General features: G+C 42.2%; 1 protein-coding gene across 2 annotated transcripts in view; it reads right to left on the reverse strand.

Moving 5' to 3' along the window:
• Positions 1-532: 532 nt before the first annotated feature.
• Positions 533-21,879, reverse strand: part of cfap206 (cilia and flagella associated protein 206) — a 70,794-nt gene continuing 49,447 nt past the window's right edge. For both annotated transcript variants that reach the window (XM_068026646.1, XM_068026647.1), the window contains exons 8-13: positions 20,064-20,183; positions 13,656-13,854; positions 13,102-13,242; positions 6,060-6,253; positions 1,907-2,038; positions 533-1,049 (exon numbers count right to left, since the gene is read on the reverse strand). In XM_068026646.1, coding sequence (XP_067882747.1) covers positions 816-1,049; positions 1,907-2,038; positions 6,060-6,253; positions 13,102-13,242; positions 13,656-13,854; positions 20,064-20,183 — 1,020 coding nt within the window. In that variant the 3' untranslated portion in view covers positions 533-815. The remainder of the gene's footprint in view (positions 1,050-1,906; positions 2,039-6,059; positions 6,254-13,101; positions 13,243-13,655; positions 13,855-20,063; positions 20,184-21,879) is intronic.

Genomic DNA, 21,879 nt, shown 5'->3' on the forward strand with positions numbered 1-21,879 from the left:
AGGGGGTTGGTTTATGAGGAGAGACTGAGTAGATTGGGATTATATTCATTGGAGTTCAGAAGAATGAGGGGGGATCTTATAGAAACATATAAAATCATGAAGGGAATAGATAAGATACAAGGAGAGAGGATGTTTCCACTGGCAGGTGAAGCTAGGACAAGAGGGCATAGCCTCAAGATTAGAGGGAGCAGATTTAGGACTGAATTAAGAAGGAACTTCTTCACCCAGAGGGTTGTTAATCTATGGAATTCCTTGCCCAGTGAAGTAGTTGACGCTTCTTCAGTAAACGTCTTTAAAGCTAAGGTAGATATCTTTTTGAACAATAAAGAAATTAAGGGATACGGTGGGAGCCCGGATAAGTGGATCTGAGTCCACGAAAAGATCAGCCATGATCTTATTGAATGGCGGAGCAGGCTCGAGGGGCCGGACGGCCTACTCCTGCTCCTAGTTCTTATGATCTTATGATCTAAAGTTCCTCAAGCGGTTTTGCTGCATGCCTGAATTTAATAGTCCCAGGCTGCAGCTGGCATCGTCAACATCAACAAGCTTAATCAATTTTATTCAAAAACTCATAACTTTGTGCTAGTACTTGTCAGGCTGTTACATGCTGCTAAAATGTCTGCAATACAATAACAGGAATTAACATAGGATATATTAATATATAACTACTAAATGTGCCATCTCCACAACATTAGCATTATAAAAAAAAATTGTGGCAACATGTTTATAGTTTAATTGTAAAATTGATAGTCGAAGCCAATATAAAAATGTAGTTAGACAGATCAAGCTTTCCTTTTTATAAGGGGAGTTCGGTTTTATGTTTCATCAATAGCTCTTGTTAAGTTGTATTTGATCACATGCGTAGGTTCTGTAGTTTTTCCTCCACGCAAGCCAGCATAGAAGACCTGTGGTTTGGGTACATTGCTGGAATTCTCTCGTTTTGTTTGTATTGCCTTGTTCTTTGGAAGGTAGACTTGGGAAGTGTTGTCTCTTCTCATGTGGCTGAGGTTTGTCTGCATATAGCGTGTGACCTTCTGCCGCAGGTTTGCCTTGAGAAATTGAAGAATTCAAAATGCTATTATTCTGTAGCCTAATTACATTTAATGTCAACCACAATGTTGTTAATAGTATTTTACATGGAGATAACATTTGTTATAAAAAAAAGTTATATTCAGTAGTTTGCAACTGGACTTTTGACATCAGTCATTGCCCACAGTACTCATTATTCCTGCCTGCTACTTGCTGATTTAAATTATGCTTATCTGTTGCATTCTGATTGGCTCAAATTTGATATTCATAGATCAGGTGTAAGTAATGTAAATATGTCTGGTTGTGACACTGCTCCTGGTAAGTCCGAAGGTAAGTTGTTTTACAACAGGTGAGCTGTTACAAAATATGTCAGGGAAAGTGTTAAAGGAAGTGAGGCTGATACTTACGCTTACATGCTATAGGCAAGACTTTGCTATATTATGGATATACTTATGGTTCTCCGATTGTGTTGCACACTATAAGGCAGGTGTTATGCTATTTTATAAAGGAAGGAGTGTTATAGCATATAATGTATTTTATATATAATATATATATATTAATTCTGCTAAGGCCACAAATTCACTTTGTTAGTAGACTAAATAGAGTCAAATCCATCCGAATTATCTGTTGTTTGTGGAGGAAACTGACAATGAAAATGTGCTTGTCAGTTTTAAGTTACAACTGTATTCAGTATTCAGTGTTTTAAGATTGTATTGCATCTATAACAAAGTGACGTGTGAGTGCGATGTAGTGAGTCACCTATGTATGCTTGGTGTACCTTTTTATAGATAAATGGATATAGATGTTGCCAACTGATAGTAGCTTTGGTTGGTGAATTATGAGTTCAAATGTCATTTTTTTTAAAAAGCATGCCTACCAATTTAATTGCTTTTCTTCTCAACTCCCACTCATTCCATTCATATGATTTAACAAGGTTTGGCTGCAGGATGTGAGTGTCAGTTTGTGTGCTGCTGTCACATTTTGTGGCAGGTTTCACGCATTTGACTGCCTAGAATTTAGAAAACAAAGAAAATAGGGGTAAGACCCAACTGCAAAATGATGACAAATTGTAGAAAAATTACTTGTTCCGCAATGCCTGAATTGTAAGAAATAGTTTACTTGTCTTAGTCTTCAATGCTCTCCCCCAAATATTATTTTAAAGAAAATATAAATAGGATATAAAATCAAGTGTATTAAAATTTTCCTCCTGTCTTGAAGAATGATGCTAGCAGCTCTTCAGTATCTTGCTTAAATGGCCATGTGTGATCCCGAATAATGAGCTTCAGTAGACTGTGGAATTACAGATTGCCTCACAACTAAGTCTGATTCTGTCCACACATGCACATCTTCCATCATAGGACACTAGACAGAAATAAGGAGTGGGAACACGATTTTTTTTTCTGTCCTGGTCTAGGGGGCAATGAATTCAACTACAGCACCCTTTTTTTCCAATGTAAAGCTTTTGGTTAAAATTACCTTCATTATTTTAGAAGCATAAAGTTTATATTATGGTAACAATAAGGTTGCTTCAGCATCATCGTCCAAGTGCTGAGGTTTCCTGGAGCTACTGGTAGTCTAAACGCTACAAATCTTACAAGTGGAATTTTATGACATATCAGTTTGTGCTCTGGATTCTGTCCTCTGGTTCCTCCCACATCCCACCAGTTCTCACCAAAGACTTTCGGACCCTAACTGGATTGCAGGAGAAGCTCCAGGCAGAAAGCCAGGAATTTAGTTACATAGGAACAGGAGTAAGCCATTCAGCCCCTTGAGCCTGTCCATCATTCAATGAGATTATAGCTGATCTGCATCTTAACCTGCCTTGGCTCCATATCCTTGAGTTAGCATCTACTGTTTTTTGTGGGAATTCTTTCCGTGAAGAAGTATTTTCTGACTTCTCTCCTGAATGACCTGGCTCTGATTTTAAGGTTGTATCCCCTGGTGCTCCCACCAGCGGAAAAAAATTCTCTATCTTATCTATCAATTCCTTTCAAAATCCTATAAATTTCAATCAAGTTACCCATTAAATTTCTACATTCCTGGGACTGCAAGCCTAGTTTATATAATTTCTCCTCATAATCTAACCCTTATAGCCCTGGTAACATTCTGGTGAATCTATACTGCACTCCTTCCAAGGCTAACTTTCTAACTAGCCTTTCTAAGGTGCAGTGACCAGAACAATACACAGTACAGAGATCTAACCAAGGGTTTGTATAGCTATAGCAATATCCTCCCCCCACCACACCCCCCCCCCCACCCGCCATTATATTCTCGATCTCTAGTTATGAAACTTTTACGATTATTGTTTGTACCTGATTACCACATTTTAGTAAACTGTGCACATGGATCCCAAATTCTTTTGGACCTCCACTGTTCCTAGCTTTACAACATTTAAATAATACTCTCATCTATCCATTTTTGGTCCAAACTGGATGAACTCACTTAGCTGCGTGGAAATCTATCTTCCACAGTTTTGCTCATTCACTTAATCTATCAATGTCTCTGTAATTTTATGCTCTCGTCTACGCTAATTACTATAGCACCAATTTTTATGTCACCGACAAACTTGGATATATGGCCCCCTCATTGTGTTATCCAAGTCCTTAATAAATATGGTGAATAGTTGAGGCCCAGCATAGATCCCTCTGGAAAACCACTAGTCACTTCCATCCAATTTGAGTCCACATCTATTACCCCTACATTCTGTGTTCTGCCACCTAACCAATCTCCTAACCATGTCAATAATTTGGCTTCAATTACATGCACTTTAATTTTAGCTAACAGTGGCCTGAATTTTATTGGGGCCCCACCAAATTCTCACTTCGAAACTCCATGCGGAGTTCCGAAGGTGTGCGGAGCATGAACGGCGGCCGTAATATCAGCGTGGAATGGCCGCAGCCTGCAGGTAAGTTTATTTACATATGATTAACGTTACTTTACATATGCTGATGAAGGGCCTGCCGCCAGGCAGCAGGGGGCTGCACTGAGATCCCCCCGTCACCAGTAATATGCGGAGGGCCCTTCTCGACGTCGCGGGCCAAGGCGGGCCTCTCCCCGCAGAATTTTACTGGCCCCCGTGCCGCAACCCACAGCATCGAGGGGGCGGTGAAATTCAGCCCAGTATCTTATATGCAACCCTGTCAAATTCCTCGAAAGTCCATATAAACTACATCCATAGAGATTCCTGTCTACTGCTTTAGTTATTTAATCAAAAATTCTATTAGGTTCGTTACACATAACCCATCCTTTACAAATATATGTTGGCTCTCTCTAATCAGCCCAAATTTCTATAAGTGCTCAGTCACCTTCTCAAGGGCAATTAGGGATGGGCAATTAATGCTGTCCTAGCCAGGGACGCCCACATCCCATGAACGAATAAACCAAAACTCTGTCCTTAATTATAGATTCCAATAACTTCCCCACAATAGATGATAGACTAGCAGATCTATAATTTTCTGAAACAAAAACAGAACATGTTGTAAATACTCAGGTCAGGCAGCATCTGGGGTGTGAAAAGCAGAGTTAACATTTCAAGTCAATGACCTTTCATCAGAAGATGAATTCACAGTTTTACAATCTAAAGGGACAATTCCTGAATTGAGAGAGTTTTGGAAGATTATGGCTAAAGCATCTGTAATTTCTTCACCTACTTCCTTTAAAACCCTGGGTGGAAACCATCAGGTCCTGGGGATTTGTCCGTCTTTAGTACCATTGTTTTTTCTAATAATGTTTTTGTGCTTACTTTATCTTCAGTGAGTTGCAGTTCTTGATTCATTATTAACTTCCCAAAAACACAGTTATCAATCTGAGCTGTTCCTACTTTTTAGAAAACAATGGCAAAGTGCCCGGTACTTTGATGTAGGTGACTTGACAAATGGACACACAACAAAAGAAGTTAATCAATAATAACTGGAGCAGGAGCAGAAAGAGCTCCACAAATTAATTGACCACAAAAAGGAATTTTAATCACATTTAGCACTGAAGGTTGTTTTTAATATTAGCACAGTATACACCTGGCATATAAAGAAACTTGCAGACACATGTCACAGTGCATTGTGTCAATGACAGTTTGTGTGAATCTGGAGTTAAGAAAGGTTGCCCACTGTCCATACCCATAGCAGCTTTGGGACAATGCAAACAGCAACTTTAGTAACTTTATTTTGCCCTGAGGTGCAAATACAAATGAAATTAATCATTTAGTTTGTCTTCCTAATTTTAAAATTTCCTCCCACTGTTCTGATTCCTACATTCAACAGTGACAATGCTTCAAAAGTATTTCATTGCCTATAAAGTGCTTTGGGATGTATTGGGGTCTTGAAAGGCGCTGTATGATATACAGATGTTTTTATGATAGAATGGTAAGGAAATGTTTAGATTGAAGGTGCAAAAAATATTCTAACTTATTTCAATTTGTTTAACGACAAAGCTGACTTTTGAACTTTATGTGTATCCAAGACCAAGCTATCCTGACTAGCAAGTAACAGAAGTAACAGAAGATTTGTACTCGTTTCTCTACTGTCTCTAGTACTCCTCGCTTCCCATTCTTACCTTTTCTTTACTTCTTCTTCTTCTCTCTGTTGCTGTTACTTATTTCCTCTCTGCTGTCTCTAGCTCATCTCTTTTATTCCACTTACCTACTTTGTGCATATGATCATCATCAGGACCTTGTTCCAAAACACTGAATATTTGAAGTATGATAATTAAAAGGTGCACAAAAATGTCTGTCTACAAAACAAAAATGCTTTAAGAGAAATGGCCTCTTATCTGAAGAGGGAGAAGTGAGAAAGTGGGAATGGAGTCTAAACATACATTTAACCCACTCAAAAACCTACTTTTTTTTTACTAGAATCTCAGTATTTTGGGTGTTTTGTTCATCATTTTTCTGCTCTTAATGCTGGTAATATTAAGGTTATTTTCTATTTATTGGACTAAAGTTTGGAGTTTGGAATCGCGATCCCACTGGAACGAGACAGAGACTGCAAACGCATGTTTTTTTGTCACTTTAGAAGTAGCATCTAAGGTTGCTATACCTTTGAATAGGGAGTGATTGAGGAAAATTGTTGATGGAGCTCCAGCAGCTGAATAAGCTCTGCAGAGTGCTTAGCTTCCTCTGCTGCAATAGCAATGTAATAATCAGGCTTTTGAGCAAAAGCTGTGGCAGCCTCCTTTGAGGAGAATGTGTAATACTTTTCTTGATATTTAAGAATTCCAATATTTGGATTTCCTGCAAAATAAAAACAGATTATTTATGACATTCGTATAAAATATTTTACATCCAATTATTCAGCTGCTTAGATAACATATCAGATTTATTTTTCTTCTTAGTATCTTTTTATATTTATATTTGAAATGGCTAAAAGTCCACAGTATTTCCCTGAGTGAATAGTAACAAAATAGAGCAAATATAAAGAAACTGTTTCCAATGACTGAGGGGTTGATAACTAGAGGGCACAGATTTAAGGTGATTGGCAAAAGAAACAAAGAACCAAAGGTGACATTTTACCAGAATGCTTCCAGGGATGAGGGAGTTTAGCTATAAGGTTAGGTTATAGAGTCATAGAGTTATACAGCACAGAAACAGGCCATTCGGCCCATCGTGTCTGTGCCGGCCATCAAGCACCTAACTATTCTAATCCCATTTTCCAGCACTTGGCCCGTAGCCTTGTATAATATGGCATTTCAAGTGCTCATTCAAATACTTCTTAAATGTTGTGAGGGTTCCTGCCTCTACCACCTCTTCAGGCAGTGTGTTCCAGATTCCAGCCACCTTCTGGGTGAAAAATCTTTTCCTCAAATCCACTCTAAACCTCCTGCCCCTTACCTTAAACCTGGTTATTGACCCCTCCGCTAAGGGAAAAAGTTTCTTCCTATCTAACCTATCAATGCCCCTCATAATTTTGTATACCTCAATCATATCTCCCCTCAGCCTTCTCTGCTCTAAGGAAAACAACCCTAGCCTTTTCAGTCTCTCTTCATAGCTGAAATGCTCCAGCCCAGGCAACATCCTGGTCAATTTCCTCTGCACCCTCTCCACGGCAATCACATCCTTCCTATAGTGTGGTGACCAGAACTGTACACAGTACTCCAGCTGTGGCCTAACTAGCGTTTTATACAGCTCCATCATAACCTCCCTGCTCTTATATTCTATGCCTTGGCTAATAAAGGCAAGTATCCCATATGCCTTCCTAACCACCTTATCTACCTGTGCTGCTGCCTTCAGTGATCTATGGACAAGTACACCAAGGTCCCTCTGAACTTCCTAGGGTCCTACCACCCATTGTATATTCCCTTGCCTTGTTGGTCCTCCCAAAATGCATCACCTCACACTTCTCAGGATTAAATTCCATTTGCACAGCTCCGCCCATCTTACCAGCCCATCTATAGCACCGCAGCCTCACAGCTCCAACGACCCGGGTTCAATTCTGGGTACTGCCTGTGTGGAGTTTGCAAGTTCTCCCTGCGTTTGCGTGGGTTTCCTCCGGGTGCTCCGGTTTCCTCCCACAGCCAAAAGACTTGCAGGTTGATAGGTAAATTGGCCATTATAAATTGCCCCTAGTATAGGTAGGGGAATATAGGGACAGGTGAGAATGTGATAGGAATATGGGATTAGTGTAGAATTAGTATAAATGGGTGGTTAATGGTTGGCACAGACTCGGTGGGTCGAAGGGCCTGTTTCAGAGCTGTATCTCTAAATCTAAAATCTAAATCTAAAAAATATTGTCCTGTAATCGGTTTTGTTTTCCTTGGAGATTGAGGGGAGATTTGATATGGTAAAGGTGTACAAGATTATGACAGGTTTAGATAAGGTAGACAAAGAAAAGCTGTTCCCATTAGCTGATGGTACAAGGACTAGGGGACAGGACACAGATTTAAGGTTTTGGGCAAGAGATGCAGGAGGAATGTGAAGAAGAACTTTTTTATGCAGTGACTTTTAATGACCTGGAACTCACTGCTTACGAGGTTGATGGAAGTAGAGATGATCAATGATTTCAGAAGGAAATTGGATGGGCACTTGAGGGAAATAAACTTGCAGGACTACAGAAATAGAGTGGAGGTATGGAACTGACTGAATTGCTCTACGGAGAGCCGACATGAACTCTATGGGTTAAATGGCCTCATTCTTTGCATTAATGACTCTGCGACATGAGGGAAAACCTTTTTTATACAAGTGGTTAGGATTTGGAATATGCTGCCTGATAGGAAGGTGGAAACAACTTCAATAGTAATTACAAAAGGAAATTGGATAAGTACTTGAAAGAGAAAGAAATGCGCGAATATGGGGTAAGAGTGGGGGAGTGGGACTAACTGGATTGCTCTTCAAAAGAGCTGATGCAGGCTCGATGGGCTGAATGGCCTCCTGTGCTGTACTATTCTTTGAAAAGGTTAATAGAAAAAAGTGTTAAACTTTGGGAAGTTAAACCAGGGCAGGACATATACAGTAAATGGCAGGGCTCTGGGGAGTGTTCTTGAGCAGAGAGACCTTGGGGTGCAAGTACATAGTTCCCTGAAAGTGGCAACACAGGTAGACAGGGTGGTGAAGAAGACGTATGGCATGCTTGTCTTCATCGGCCGAAGCATTGAGTACAAGAGTTGGGACGTCATGTTACAGTTGTACATAATGTTGGTTAGGCCGCATTTGGAGTACTGTGTGCAGTTCTGATCGCCGCACTACAGGAAAGATATGATTAAGCTAGAGAGGGTGCAGAAAAGATTCACAAGGATGTTGCCTGGTTTGGAGGGCTTGAGTTAAAAAGAGAGATTGGATAGGCTGGGTCTGTTTTCCCTGGAGCGAAGGAGGCTGAGCGGGGACATGATAGAGGTATATAAAATTATGAGAGGCATAGATAGGGTAGATAGCCAGAGTCTGTTTCCCATGGTAGGGGTGACTAAAACTAGAGGGCATAGATTTAAGGTGAGAGGGAGGAGGTTTAAAGGGGATCAAAGGGGTAAACTTTTCACACAAAGAATAGTGGGTATCTGGAATGAGCTGCCTGAGGAGGTGGTGGAGGCAGGAACAGTAGTGACATTTAAGAGGCTTCTGGACAGGTACTTGAATGAGCAAGGCATAGAGGGATATGGAATTAATGCAGGCAGGTGGGATTAGTATAGATAGGCATTATGGTCGGCATGGACGCGGTGGGCTGTATGCTGTACGACTATGACTGAACATCAGGAAATGAAATTAAAAGTATCTATACATTTAAATCACAGATTCACAGCAGTACTTGACTTCCAATAAAATCAGCTAGAACAGCCACAGTTAAATCAGAATTTTTTTTAAATAGAAGGAAACGGGGATCTAGCCTCATAGTTGGTCACAGGGTACATAACTTTCTTCATTTTGTTTTAAATCAGCTTATGACATGGAACAATGGTAATGCGCTGCCCAAAGTACAGATATTTTTCCTTTTTTTAAAAAAAGACAAAGAGAAACATGAACTAAATTTTAATATTATTCCTGTTGTCCACAAGACATTGATTTCATCCAATGCTAGTATCATTGGGAGGAGCTCAGGCAATTACCAACAAAAAGGCAGGGAACCTTTAGGAAAATCATCTCTTGCTGCTTTCATGTAGCCTCTAATGTTTGGTTATAAAGTAACATCAACAAAGGCTTTGTAGAAGGTTTGTCCTGTAAGATGGGAATGGTGTGGCTTATGTTCCTTAGTCCTAGATAAACAATGCTGCTGTCACCTCTGATCTGTGAATGCTCACTTTTCCATTAGGAAACATCTGAACTTCTTTCAGTGGTGAGCTTCTTCACTGTTTGTGGTAGACTAGAGATGCAGACAGAGCTGTGGAAAATAGCTTAGGCAGGTTTTGTAACAATTTTTTTAATGGAGTTTGACTGAAGTATTTTTGGGATTGGAGCAAAATCAGAATCCACAGAAAGATAAAAGTTAACGGTCACATTGATTAGCATAAATTTTGTAGACATCTAGCCCACCTACCTACAGTATTCCCTTGGTGTATTTCTATCTAATAAATCTACTTTACTGTGACTAAAGTTATAAAATTTATGACGAAGGATTATGTTCTTGGTTATATCTTCTGTTTCCTATTGGCAGGGCATCCCACTGGCAAAGATGAATAGATATTATGAATTCACATTGCAGGTCCACCGTTTGTATACAGGGAATTCAGGTGTGGAGGCTGGCTCATGTCGCAGGACCTTCTGCCCATTAATACTTCACTGATGGCAAAACCAACGACACTCACTGAATTCCAAGTGCTTGCATTATCTGTCTGAGCTCCGTAATGAAGCTGCATGCCAAAAACTTTCAATTAGCAAAAATCTATTGTACACCCATGGATGGTATGGACTGAATGGCCTCCATCTCTGCTGTAGATGAATCTACCACAGCTATTTTCACATTACACTAAGATACAAATCAAGCATGCAAATTCTCCATCAGAGGTGTTCAGGTGTTCTGCACCTGAAATTCAGTTGACCACTTGCAGTATTTGAGAGGCAGCTGGCCTGGCAGGATAGATTTGTACGTTTACCTGACATCAACATGTGATGGTTAGTTTTATGTCTTAGAATTTCAGGTTTGAGGCAGTCTGATAGCAGACCTATTGCTGCTTAAAGCCCCAAATATTGGTTCAAATCTTCCTGGAAAGATAATGGTGGTGTAATGATGCATGTCATTATTCATGTGCAAACTGACCAGCAAGTTCAGGGATGAAGATATACATGGTGAGTTTTGAAGCTTCAGAATTTTCTGGTCAATTTATGCCACTCTGTCTGCATCGCACTAATGGCATTATTTTTTTAAGAGATACAGCACTGAAACAGGCCCTTCGGCCCAACGAGTCTGTGCCGACCATCAACCACCCATTTATACTAATCCTACATTAATCCCACATCCCCTACCACATCCCCACCTTCCCTCAATTCTCCTACCACCTGCCTACACTAGGAGCAATTTATAATGGCCAATTTACCTATCAACCTGCAAGTCTTTTGGCTGTGGGAGGAAACCGGAGCACCCGGCGAAAACCCACGCAGACACAGGGAGAACTTGCAAACTCCACACAGGCAGTACCCAGAATTGAACCCGGGTCGCTGGAGCTGTGAGGCTGCGGTGCTAACCACTGCGCCGCTGTGCCGCCCATCTCTCCATCAAGCTGCCTGTTCCTTTTAAGAATTTTCTGGATTTGCACATTAATTGGCCGTTGAACTTGCCACAGAAATTTAGGGCTCATAACCAATAATGCAAGCACCCTTTTAACGTTGTGATAGTTGTTAGTCAATCAATCTCTCTGGCCCAGAAAGAGGACAATTTAAAAATTCCTGCAGATGGTAAACTGGTGTTAGCGATTTTTAAAATGTCACATTTTTAATTTTCAATTTTAGTTCTTAATTTTCTTTCTCTTTTTATCAAATCTTTCCCTCTCTATTTCTCTTTCTGCACCTGATTGCATTTTAATTTACCCCTCCTCTGCTTTTTTCTCAATACTTAAATCTGTTTTGGTTAAGGAAATACATTGTTTGTGCCATCATTCCCTAAAGTCCCAGTTGCCCTCGCTATCAGCTGGCACTCCCAGCAGGTTCTTGCGCAAAATAAAATTGGGTTAAAGGGTGCAGACAAAAACATGCCAACGACCGTTGTTCACTCCAACAATATCTGGCCCATTAACTTGTTTAAGGGGCCTCGCTGTAACATGGTTGGAACATCTAAACAGCACTTCAGCCATTGGGTGCTGAGGGGAGGAATCATTTTTCAATCTTAAGGCCTCCTTTAGTTTGCTGCCCTCATCTGCCGCAGTCTCCAAAGCAAAGGAATCAAAACCTGTGGCCTTGTCGAGATCATGTCCATTGGTGCCCACCAGTGCTGGCCCTTTTGGAGCTTGCAAAGTCAGTGGTGGGGAGCTGGTGGTGGGCAGAACAGCCAAGAAAATTCCAATTCTCCTCTGAGGACTTTGTGCTCCATGGCTGAAAAAAAAATGATGGCACTGTAAAGGCAATCAGCCAAAGATTACAGACACCTGATTCAGGCCCTGAATCCATGTGGCGTTCCTACCACAGCATCACTGAGAGCACCAGAAGAATATAGAAATGAAAGGCCACTGCATTATCATGCATGATCTCTTCACTGGGGCACAAATGCCTGCACCAGGAACATCCTTTTGTGCAGAAGAGCTCTCCCATGCCATCAAGCATCTTGCTGCAACAAAGAGTAGGTGATTCTACCTAATGTATTGCCTTCATCATGTCATAACAGCAGAAACCCCTACACAGGAGGTGACTGATATGTGTATGCTCTCAATTTTCAGATTATTTGGCAATCCAAGTAGAAAGTACTTTCCCTTTTTAAACTAAATAGATGATAGGATAGTTATTGGTCAGAATAAGCTTATGGGAGGGAACTATATATTCAGCCAAGTCTTTTGGCTCCTAACTGTGCAGAGCCCTGGCAGCAAAAGATAAAGATCAGTAAAGTTTAAAAAAAAGTTAGAATGATGACATCTGGTAGCATAGTGACACAATATACTGTAACACCATGGAGTGGTGGGACCTAAATTTGCACCCATGGCCCCCCACAATACTGAGTTTCTCATCTCAGGCATGCTGATATGGGACTGTATCAAACAAAGTTCAGGTTTTCCCTACAGAGACTGACAACATGGTGAGTTGTTTTCCTTCGCCCCAACACTGGCAGTCATGCCTTCAGCTGCGAAGGCCTTAAGCTGTGGAATCTCCTCCCTAAACTTCTCCAGCTCCTGTAAGACACAACATAAAACTACCTATTGACCAAGCTTTTGATTGCGTGACCTAATATCTCCTTACATGGCTCAATATTAAATCTTGTCTGATAATGCACCTGTGAAGTGCCTACGAACATTTTACTATGTTAAAGATACGATATAAATGCTAGTTGTTGGGGTTACGACTACCATACAAGGAGAACTAATAATAACCTATATATCACCTAACAGTCACTTCATAAGAACTTGGGAGGGGCTGGTTGCCTACTTGCCTTATCAAACACGATAGTATACAGACCAAGCAGAACGCTTTTCATAAATTAAGCAAAACTCAAAACAGGACTGGTATATATTGTATACCTCTCAGAAGGAGACCATGTCTTGCCCCAAATGTGTAGGCACAGAATCCTCGATACTGCATTATCAGTTGGCGATACATTAGTGTGTCTTCTGGAAAGAGCCACTCCCGATTCTTGAAGTCACATGGATCAATTCTTTGCTCTGAGTAGTAAAACAATTCAAGGAACAATTGGTGTTATTCAGTGTAATCACTTGTCACTAGGCAGACGTTAAGTAATTGCCCTATTCATAGGACTAAAACGGAATGCCAATCTGATCCTGTCAGTTGTCCATCAGAAATTTATCTCCAAGAGTTTGTAATTGAGGTGCTGCAACAGATTCTCATTCGCAAATCTCAGTTATTTGCCAGGAAAGGAAACCAAATAAAAACCCCATACAGGATACATTTCATGAGTTAACACTCCCAGTGATCATGAAAGGAGAATCCTGACAAGTTTACTGACCCCTGTGCCCAAATCCCAATTACGCCTTCCTGAAAAGCAAAGCACTGTGATGGGAGCTCAAATTTGTAAAATTCACTGGACTGATGACATTTCCATCTCTGTCCGACATACCTGATACTTCACTTAACCTCTGTTCATCAGTTTTCACAGCCACTCCCTCCAGCAAAGGCCCAATGACACCATCTGGAAATAGCTGTGAGTGAGTTCCCAAATACGGATCTAGATTGGTTACTAAGTTGCTGTAGACACTAAGCAGCACCATCTCATCCTGGAAAGAGGTCCACAGGTTGGAGAGAGCAATAAAATGAGGCTGGCAAAATAGGTAAAAATTAAATCTACATTAGGTTCAATATAGAATAGAAGGATTTAAAAAATATTTTACGTAATGCTATATATATGAAATTGTTTGAGAAAGTAATGGCTATTATTAATCACCTAAAAGCATGACATTTTCTAATGGTGAAAAAAGTGGTTAAACACCCCTCCCCCCACCTTCCCAATTGTTTAATGGGTAAATTCACTCCTCGTACAGATCAGGAAGCATCTAGAACCTACAAATTACAGCTGTTAATATTATGGACAAAAGCCTTACCTGCAATATGATAATCCTCTTTCTGCGATTTTAGTGGAGGTGTTACCCAGTTTGTTTTAAATAGATTTTTAAAGTAGAATACAAGTGCCAGTGGGCTTAAGAGGGCCAAAAGAAAATCAGCTGGAGCTGTTGCCCCGATTCCAAAGTCAGTGAGCCTTGCTAGACAGTGTGTGTATGTAGACATTGGTCAGGACAGTATCGAGATCAACAGTGATGCCCATTGACCATCTGTTGATAACCCACTATAAACAGAATTAGTCAATGCCGTCAGGAGAGGCAGGAGAAAATTAAAGGTGAGGGAAAATCTGTTTTTTTTTTTTGGTGAGTCACACTTCTGAACTACTAGTTTGTGCTTACGCAACTGCCGATGGCTGGCATCCAAAGTAAAGAAACTGAAGTATGGAAAATGCAGCATCCTGTTTTAAAAAAAACAATCAACTCACTATAGCTTTAACTTTGAACAACAATTGGATTTGAGTCATGTTATTTGGTGAATAACGACGCACCTTACTGACACAGTTCAAAATATAATTTAGGAAAATGTGTCCTATTCCCAACCATCTTCAGCTGCTTTATCAAAGACCTTCCCACCATCATAAAAACAGGAGTGAAGTTTTTTGCTGATGTTTGCACAGTTTCAGTACTATTCACAACTCCGCAGATACTTAGGCAGTCTGTGCCCATAAGCAGCAAAACCTGGACAACATTCAGGCTTGGGCTGATAAGTGGCAAGTAACATTCATGCCACACAAATGCCAGACAATGGTCATCTCCAATAAGAGAGAATCTAACCATCTTCCCTTGACATTCAACGGCGTTACCATCGCTGAATCTTTCACCATCAAAATCCTGGGGGTTACCATTGACCAGAAACTTAACTGGACCAGCTATATAAATACTATGGCTACAAGAGCTGGTCAGAGACTGGGAATTCTGCAGCAATAACTCAACTGACTCCCCAAAAGCCTGTCCACCATCGACAAGGCACAGGTCATGTTTGTGATGGAATACTCTCTGCTTGCCTGGATGAGTGCAGCTTCAACAACACTCAAGAAGCTCCACACCATCCAGGACAAAGCAGCCTGCTTGATCAGCACCCCATCTACCACCTTAAACATTCTCTCCCTCCACCACCGACGCACAGTGGCAGCAGTGTGTACTGTCTACAAGATGCACCACGGCAACTCACCAAGCTTCCTTCAACAGCACCTTCCAAACCTGCGACCTCTACCACCTAGAAAGACAAAGGCAGCACCACCTTCAAGTTCCTTGGGTGTGCTTTTGCTAACGCTGTTGGGGAGGGTTTAAGCTAATGTGGCAGGGGGATGGGAACCAAATGAGGTCAGTGGACAGTAAGGAGGTAGTAACTAAAGCCTGTAAGGAACTAGATAATGAAGTCAGCGTGACTAAGGGGAAGAGTAGGCAGGGAGCAGATGATGAACGCAAAGGGAGTGGTGGTCTGAGGTGCATTTGTTTTAATGCAAGAAGTGTAGAAGGTAAGGCAGATGAACTTAGGGCTTGGATTAGTACCTGGGAGTATGATGTTATTGCTATTACTGAGACTTGGTTGAGGGAAGGGCATGATTGGCAACTAAATATCCCAGGATACCGATGCTTCAGGCGGGATAGAGAGGGAGGTAAAAGGGGTGGAGGAGTTGCATTACTGGTCAAAGAGGATATCACAGCTGTGCTGAAGGAAGGCACTATGGAGGACTCGAGCTGTGAGGCAATATGGGCAGAACTAAGAAATAGGAAGGGTGCGGTAACAATGTTGGGGCTGTACTACAGGCCTCCCAACAGCGAGCGTGAGATAGAGGTACAAATATGTAAACAGATTATGGAAAGATGTAGGAGCAACAGGGTGGTGGTGATAGATTTTAATTTTCCCAACATTGACTGGGATTCACTTAGTGTTAGAGGTCTAGATGGAGCAGAATTTGTAAGGAGCATCCAGGAGGGTTTTCTGGAGCAGTATGTAAATAGTCCAACTCGGGAAGGGGCCATACTGGACCTGGTGTTGGGGAATGAGCCCGGCCAGGTGGTTGAAATTTCAGTAGGGGACTACTTTGGGAATAGTGATCACAATTTCGTAAGTTTTAGAATACTCATGGACAAAGACAAGAGTGGTCCTAAAGGAAGAGTGCTAAATTGGGGGAAGGCCAACTATACCAAAATTCGGCAGGAGCTGGGGAATGTAGATTGGGAGCAGCTGTTTGAAGGTAAATCCACATGTGATATGTGGGAGGCTTTTAAAGAGAGGGTGATTAGCATGCAGGAGAGACATGTTCCTGTGAAAATGAAGGATAGAAATGGCAAGATTAGGGAACCATGGATGACAGGTGAAATTGTGAGACTAGCTAAGAGGAAAAAGGAAGCATACATAAGGTCTAGGCGGCTGAAGAAAGACGAAGCTTTGAAAGAATATCGCGATTGTAGGCGCAATCTGAAACGAGGAATTAAGAGCGCTAAAAGGGGTCATGAAATATCTTTAGCAAACAGGGTTAAGGAAAATCCCAAAGTCTTTTATTCATATATAAGGAGCAAGAGGGTAACTAGAGAAAGGATTGGCCCACTCAAGGACAAAGGAGGAAAGTTATGCGTGGAGTCAGAGAAAATGGGTGAGATTCTAAACGAGTACTTTGCATCGGTATTCACCGAGGAGAGGGGCATGACGGATGTTGAGGTTAGGGACAGATGTTTGATTACTCTAGGTCACATAAGGAGGGAGGAAGTGTTGGGTATTCTAAAAGGCATTAAGGTGGACAAGTCCCCAGGTCCGGATGGGATCTATCCCAGGTTACTGTGGGAAGCGAGAGAGGAAATAGTTGGGGCCTTAACAGATATATTTGCAACATCCTTAAACACGGGTGAGGTCCCGGAGGACTGGAGAATTGCTAATGTTGTCCCCTTGCTTAAGAAGGGTAGCAGGGAAAATCCAGGTAATTATAGACCGGTGAGCTTGACGTCAGTGGTAGGGAAGCTGCTGGAGAAGATACTGAGGGATAGGGTCTATTCCCATCTGGAAGAAAATGGGCTTATCAGTGATAGGCAACATGGTTTTGTGCAGGGAAGGTCATGTCTTACCAACTTAGTAGAATTCTTTGAGGAAGTGACAAAGTTGATTGATGAGGGAAGGGCTGTAGATGTCATATACATGGACTTCAGTAAGACGTTTGATAAGGTTCCCCATGGTAGGCTGATGGAGAAAGTGAAGGCGCATGGGGTCCAAGGTGTACTAGCTAGATGGATAAAGAACTGACTGGGCAACAGGAGACAGAGAGTAGCAGTGGAAGGGAGTTTCTCAAAATGGAGACGTGTGACCAGTGGTGTTCCACAGGGATCCGTGCTGGGACCACTGTTGTTTGTGATATACATAAATGATTTGGAGGAAAGTATAGGTGGTCTGATTAGCAAGTTTGCAGACGACACTAAGATTGGTGGAGTAGCAGATAGTGAAGGGGACTGTCAGAGAATACAGCAGAATATAAATAGATTGGAGAGTTGGGCAGAGAAATGGCAGATGGAGTTCAATCAGGGCAAATGCGAGGTGATGCATTTTGGAAGATCCAATTCAAGAGTGAAGTATACAGTAAATGGAAAAGTCCTGGGGAAAATTGATGTACAGAGAGATTTGGGTGTTCAGGTCCATTGTTCCCTGAAGGTGGCAACGCAGGTCAATAGAGTGGTCAAGAAGGCATACGGCATGCTTTCCTTCATCGGACGGGGTATTGAGTACAAGAGTTGGCAGGTCATGTTACAGTTGTATAGGACTTTGGTTCGGCCACATTTGGTATACTGCGTGCAGTTCTGGTCGCCACATTACCAAAAGGATGTGGATGCTTTGGAGAGGGTGCAGAGGAGGTTCACCAGGATGTTGCCTGGTATGGAGGGCGCTAGCTATGAAGAGAGGTTGAGTAGATTAGGATTATTTTCATTAGAAAGACGGAGGTTGAGGGGGGACCTGATTGAGGTGTACAAAATCATGAGAGATATAGACAGGGTGGATAGCAAGAAGCTTTTTCCCAGAGTGGGGGATTCAATTACTAGGGGACACGAGTTCAAAGTGAGAGGGGAAAAGTTTAGGGGGGATATGCGTGGAAAGTTCTTTACGCAGAGGGTGGTGGGTGCCTGGAACGCGTTGCCAGCGGAGGTGGTAGACGTGGGCACGATAGTGTCTTTTAAGATGTATCTAGACAGATACATGAATGGGCAGGAAGTAAAGAGATACAGACCCTTAGAAAATAGGCGACATGTTTAGATAGAGGATCTGGATCGGCGCAGGCTTGGAGGGCCGAAGGGCCTGTTCCTGTGCTGTAATGTTCTTTGTTCCCCTCCAAGCCACACACCATCCTGACTTGGAATAATATCGCCATTCCTTCACTGTTGCTGGGTCAAAATCCTGGAACTCCCTTCTTAACAGCATTGTGGGTACCCACCCCACATGGACTGCAGTGGTTCAAGAAGGCAGCTCACCACCACCTTCTCAAGGATCAGTTAAGGATGGGCAATAAATGCTGACCCTGCCAGCAATGCTCTATCCCCTGAACAAATATAAAAGTCATATTGCAAGCTGTAATCTTTTCTGAGCTGTGGTTAGAGCTGCTTAATAAACACAATGACAAGTAAAAGATTTATGTAGTAGTAATTGGTATGCATTACACTCATTTTGGGGCGTAAGAAAAGCCAATCCAACAGTGGGATGGCCTGTGCCCAATCTGCGATAACATTGGTCCTACTGCTAAACTTGTGCGGCCTTTTTAGACATCCTGGATTGGCGCCATAAGTAGGCAGTAGGCTTCTTAATTATGTAAATTAGGGGCCTAAACACCAGTTGGATGGATGCTGTTACTACCAGTTGAGAAAGGGGTCTAGGGGTCCCTTTTCGCCTTCACCTGGTCTTATTGTAACAGGGTTTATGTTTTAAACACACTGTGTTATGAGCTTCCCCTTGGTGAATCCTTATTCACCGCTTTCCAATTATAAGGCAAAGAAATGAGCACACCAGGTTTTCTTAGGTTTAAAGAAGAAAAGTGAAATTTATTCAAACTTAAACTCTAATCCGGTTAACGCCTACAGATACACGCCACGCCCCACGCTAACATGCATAAGCGATACACACATGCAAATAGAGACAGAAAACAGCAGATGAAAAAAATAGAGAGGTTTGAGGCAATATCAGAAGAGTTTCTTGTTACTGTGCTTCCAGCTCACTGTAGTCCTTTTGTAGGTAGTTCTTACTTTTCATTGGGGCCCACAATTCTTCTTAAACCTTGTTCACTGTAGGAGACTTTTCTCTCTTGGGGTTCATGTGGCTTCAATGGGTTTTCAATTCCGTGAGAAAGCGATGGGAGCAGACAGGAGAGAGATGTTCTCAGTCCAGGAGCCAAGAGCTTTCTCAGTTCAAATTCAAAACTCCAACAGCCAGTTAGTCATGTGACTAAACTAGTCTGACCTCTTCTGTGTATTGGGGAAGCAGGGACTGGTTCCTTTGTTCCAACACTGTCTGCTAGTATGCAAAAAAGGTCTTTCCGGCGAGGGGCCTGGCAATTCCTTGTGATAGGCCCTCTTTTCTTCCCAGCAACAATTTTAAGTTTTAATGTTCATGTGGCGAAATAATGTGTGCCTCATTCTTGGCAGGTGGGAGCCTGCATGACAATTCCATCAGGAGATTTGTTGGCTCTGAGCAATGCAGGGTTCATGTGTAGGAATGCTACCCCGACTCTTCAAGAGTTTCTCCCATCCTGCCCTCTGTAGCCGGCTCCAAAGAGAAATGAGAGTGCTTAATGGAGCTAGTTTTCTTATTTTTACATATGATTCTTTTATCCTTTTGCATTTAATAGTAACACAGAATAACATGAAACGAAAGTGCACTCGTACCAGAGTTTTACAAGGTTTAAAAGTGAGAAGATTATAAAGCCAACACTTACATACACTTGTGCGGTGGGTACTGCTGCCTTTGACTTGACTACAGCGTTTAGATCCGACATTCGTTTGTTCATTTGATACTGCAGCATTTCTACCTGTTTAGCGCATGTGACAATTTCAGTCTGCAGAAGAAAGAAGCGCCACACAAAATTAATAAAAAGCAGGCAATAACCCCTGACCTATTGTACTTCTACACGTACACTGAACAAGCTGCAGGATAGGCTATGGGGAGATTTTCGGTTTTGGTAGAGTATCAGGCAGGTGGGTGGAGCATGTGTGCGTGCCCTCCACCTGCAAGGCTCAGTGTGAGGTTCATGCCATTTTCAATGCTTGACATTGTTTTCACAGGATGTTGACAATGCAAAAGGTTCCTCCTGAAGGTAGCTTGCCAATCTACAGAATGGGAAATCCAGCAGGGCAGTTGGTTTTGAAGGACAGGCAGCAACACTCTAAAAAGGGAGAGGTGTCATAGAGTCAAAGAGTTAGACAGCACAGAAACAGGCCCTTCAGCCCATCGTGTCTGTGCCGGCCATCAAGTACCTAGCTATTCTAATCCCATTTTCCAGAACTTGGCCCGTAGCCTTGTATACTCTTCAGAAGGGCGGGAAAAAGAGTGGAATGGCTATAGTCATCGGGGATTCGATTGTAAGGGGAGTAGATAGGCGGTTCTGTGGTCGAAAACGAGACTCCCGAATGGTATGTTGCCTCCCAGGTACACGGGTCAGGGATGTCTCAGATCGGCTGCAGAACATTCTGAAGGGGGAGGGTGAACAGCCAGTTGTCGTTGTGCACATAGGCACCAACGATATAGGTAAAAAAACGGGATGAGGTCCTACAAGCAGAATTTAGGGAGTTAGGAGCCAAGTTAAAAAGTAGGACCTCCGAGGTAGTAATCTCAGGATTGCTACCAGTGCCACGTGATAGTCAGAGTAGAAATGAAAGAATAGTCAGGATGAATGCGTGGCTTGAGAGATGGTGCAGGAGGGAGGGGTTCAGATTTTTGGGACATTGTGACTGGTTCTGGGGGAGGTGGGACTATTACAAATTGGACGGTCTACACCTGGGCCGGACTGGAACCAATGTCCTTGGGGGTGCTTTTGCTAACGCTGTTGGGGAGGGTTTAAACTAATGTGGCAGGGGGATGGGAACCAAATGAGGTTAGTGGAGAGTAAGGATGTAGTAACTAAAGCCTGTAAGGAACTAGATAATGAAGTCAGCGTGACTAAGGGAAAGAGTAGGCAGGGAGCAGATGATGAAAGCAAAGGGACTGGTGGTCTGAGGTGTATTTGTTTTAATGCAAGAAGTGTAGTAGGTAAGGCAGATGAACTTAGGGCTTGGATTAGTACCTGGGAGTATGATGTTTTTGCTATTACTGAGACTTGGTTAAGGGAAGGGCATGATTGGCAACTAAATATCCCAGGATACCGATGCTTCAGGCGGGATAGAGAGGGAGGTAAAAGGGGTGGAGGAGTTGCATTACTGGTCAAAGAGGATATCACAGCTGTGCTGAAGGAAGGCACTATGGAGGACTCGAGCTGTGAGGCAATATGGGCAGAACTCAGAAATAGGAAGGGTGCGGTAACAATGTTGGGGCTGTACTACAGGCCTCCCAACAGCGAGCGTGAGATAGAGGTACAAATATGTAAACAGATTATGGAAAGCTGTAGGAGCAACAGGATGGTGGTGATAGGAGATTTTAATTTTCCCAACATTGACTGGGATTCACTTAATGTTCGAGGTCTAGATGGAGCAGAATTTGTCAGGAGCATCCAGGAGGGTTTTCTAGAGCAGTATGTAAATAGTCCAACTCGGGAAGGG

Source organism: Heterodontus francisci, chromosome 3 (genome assembly GCF_036365525.1).
Source record: "Heterodontus francisci isolate sHetFra1 chromosome 3, sHetFra1.hap1, whole genome shotgun sequence".
In the NCBI taxonomy this organism is placed as follows: Eukaryota; Metazoa; Chordata; class Chondrichthyes; order Heterodontiformes; family Heterodontidae; genus Heterodontus; species Heterodontus francisci.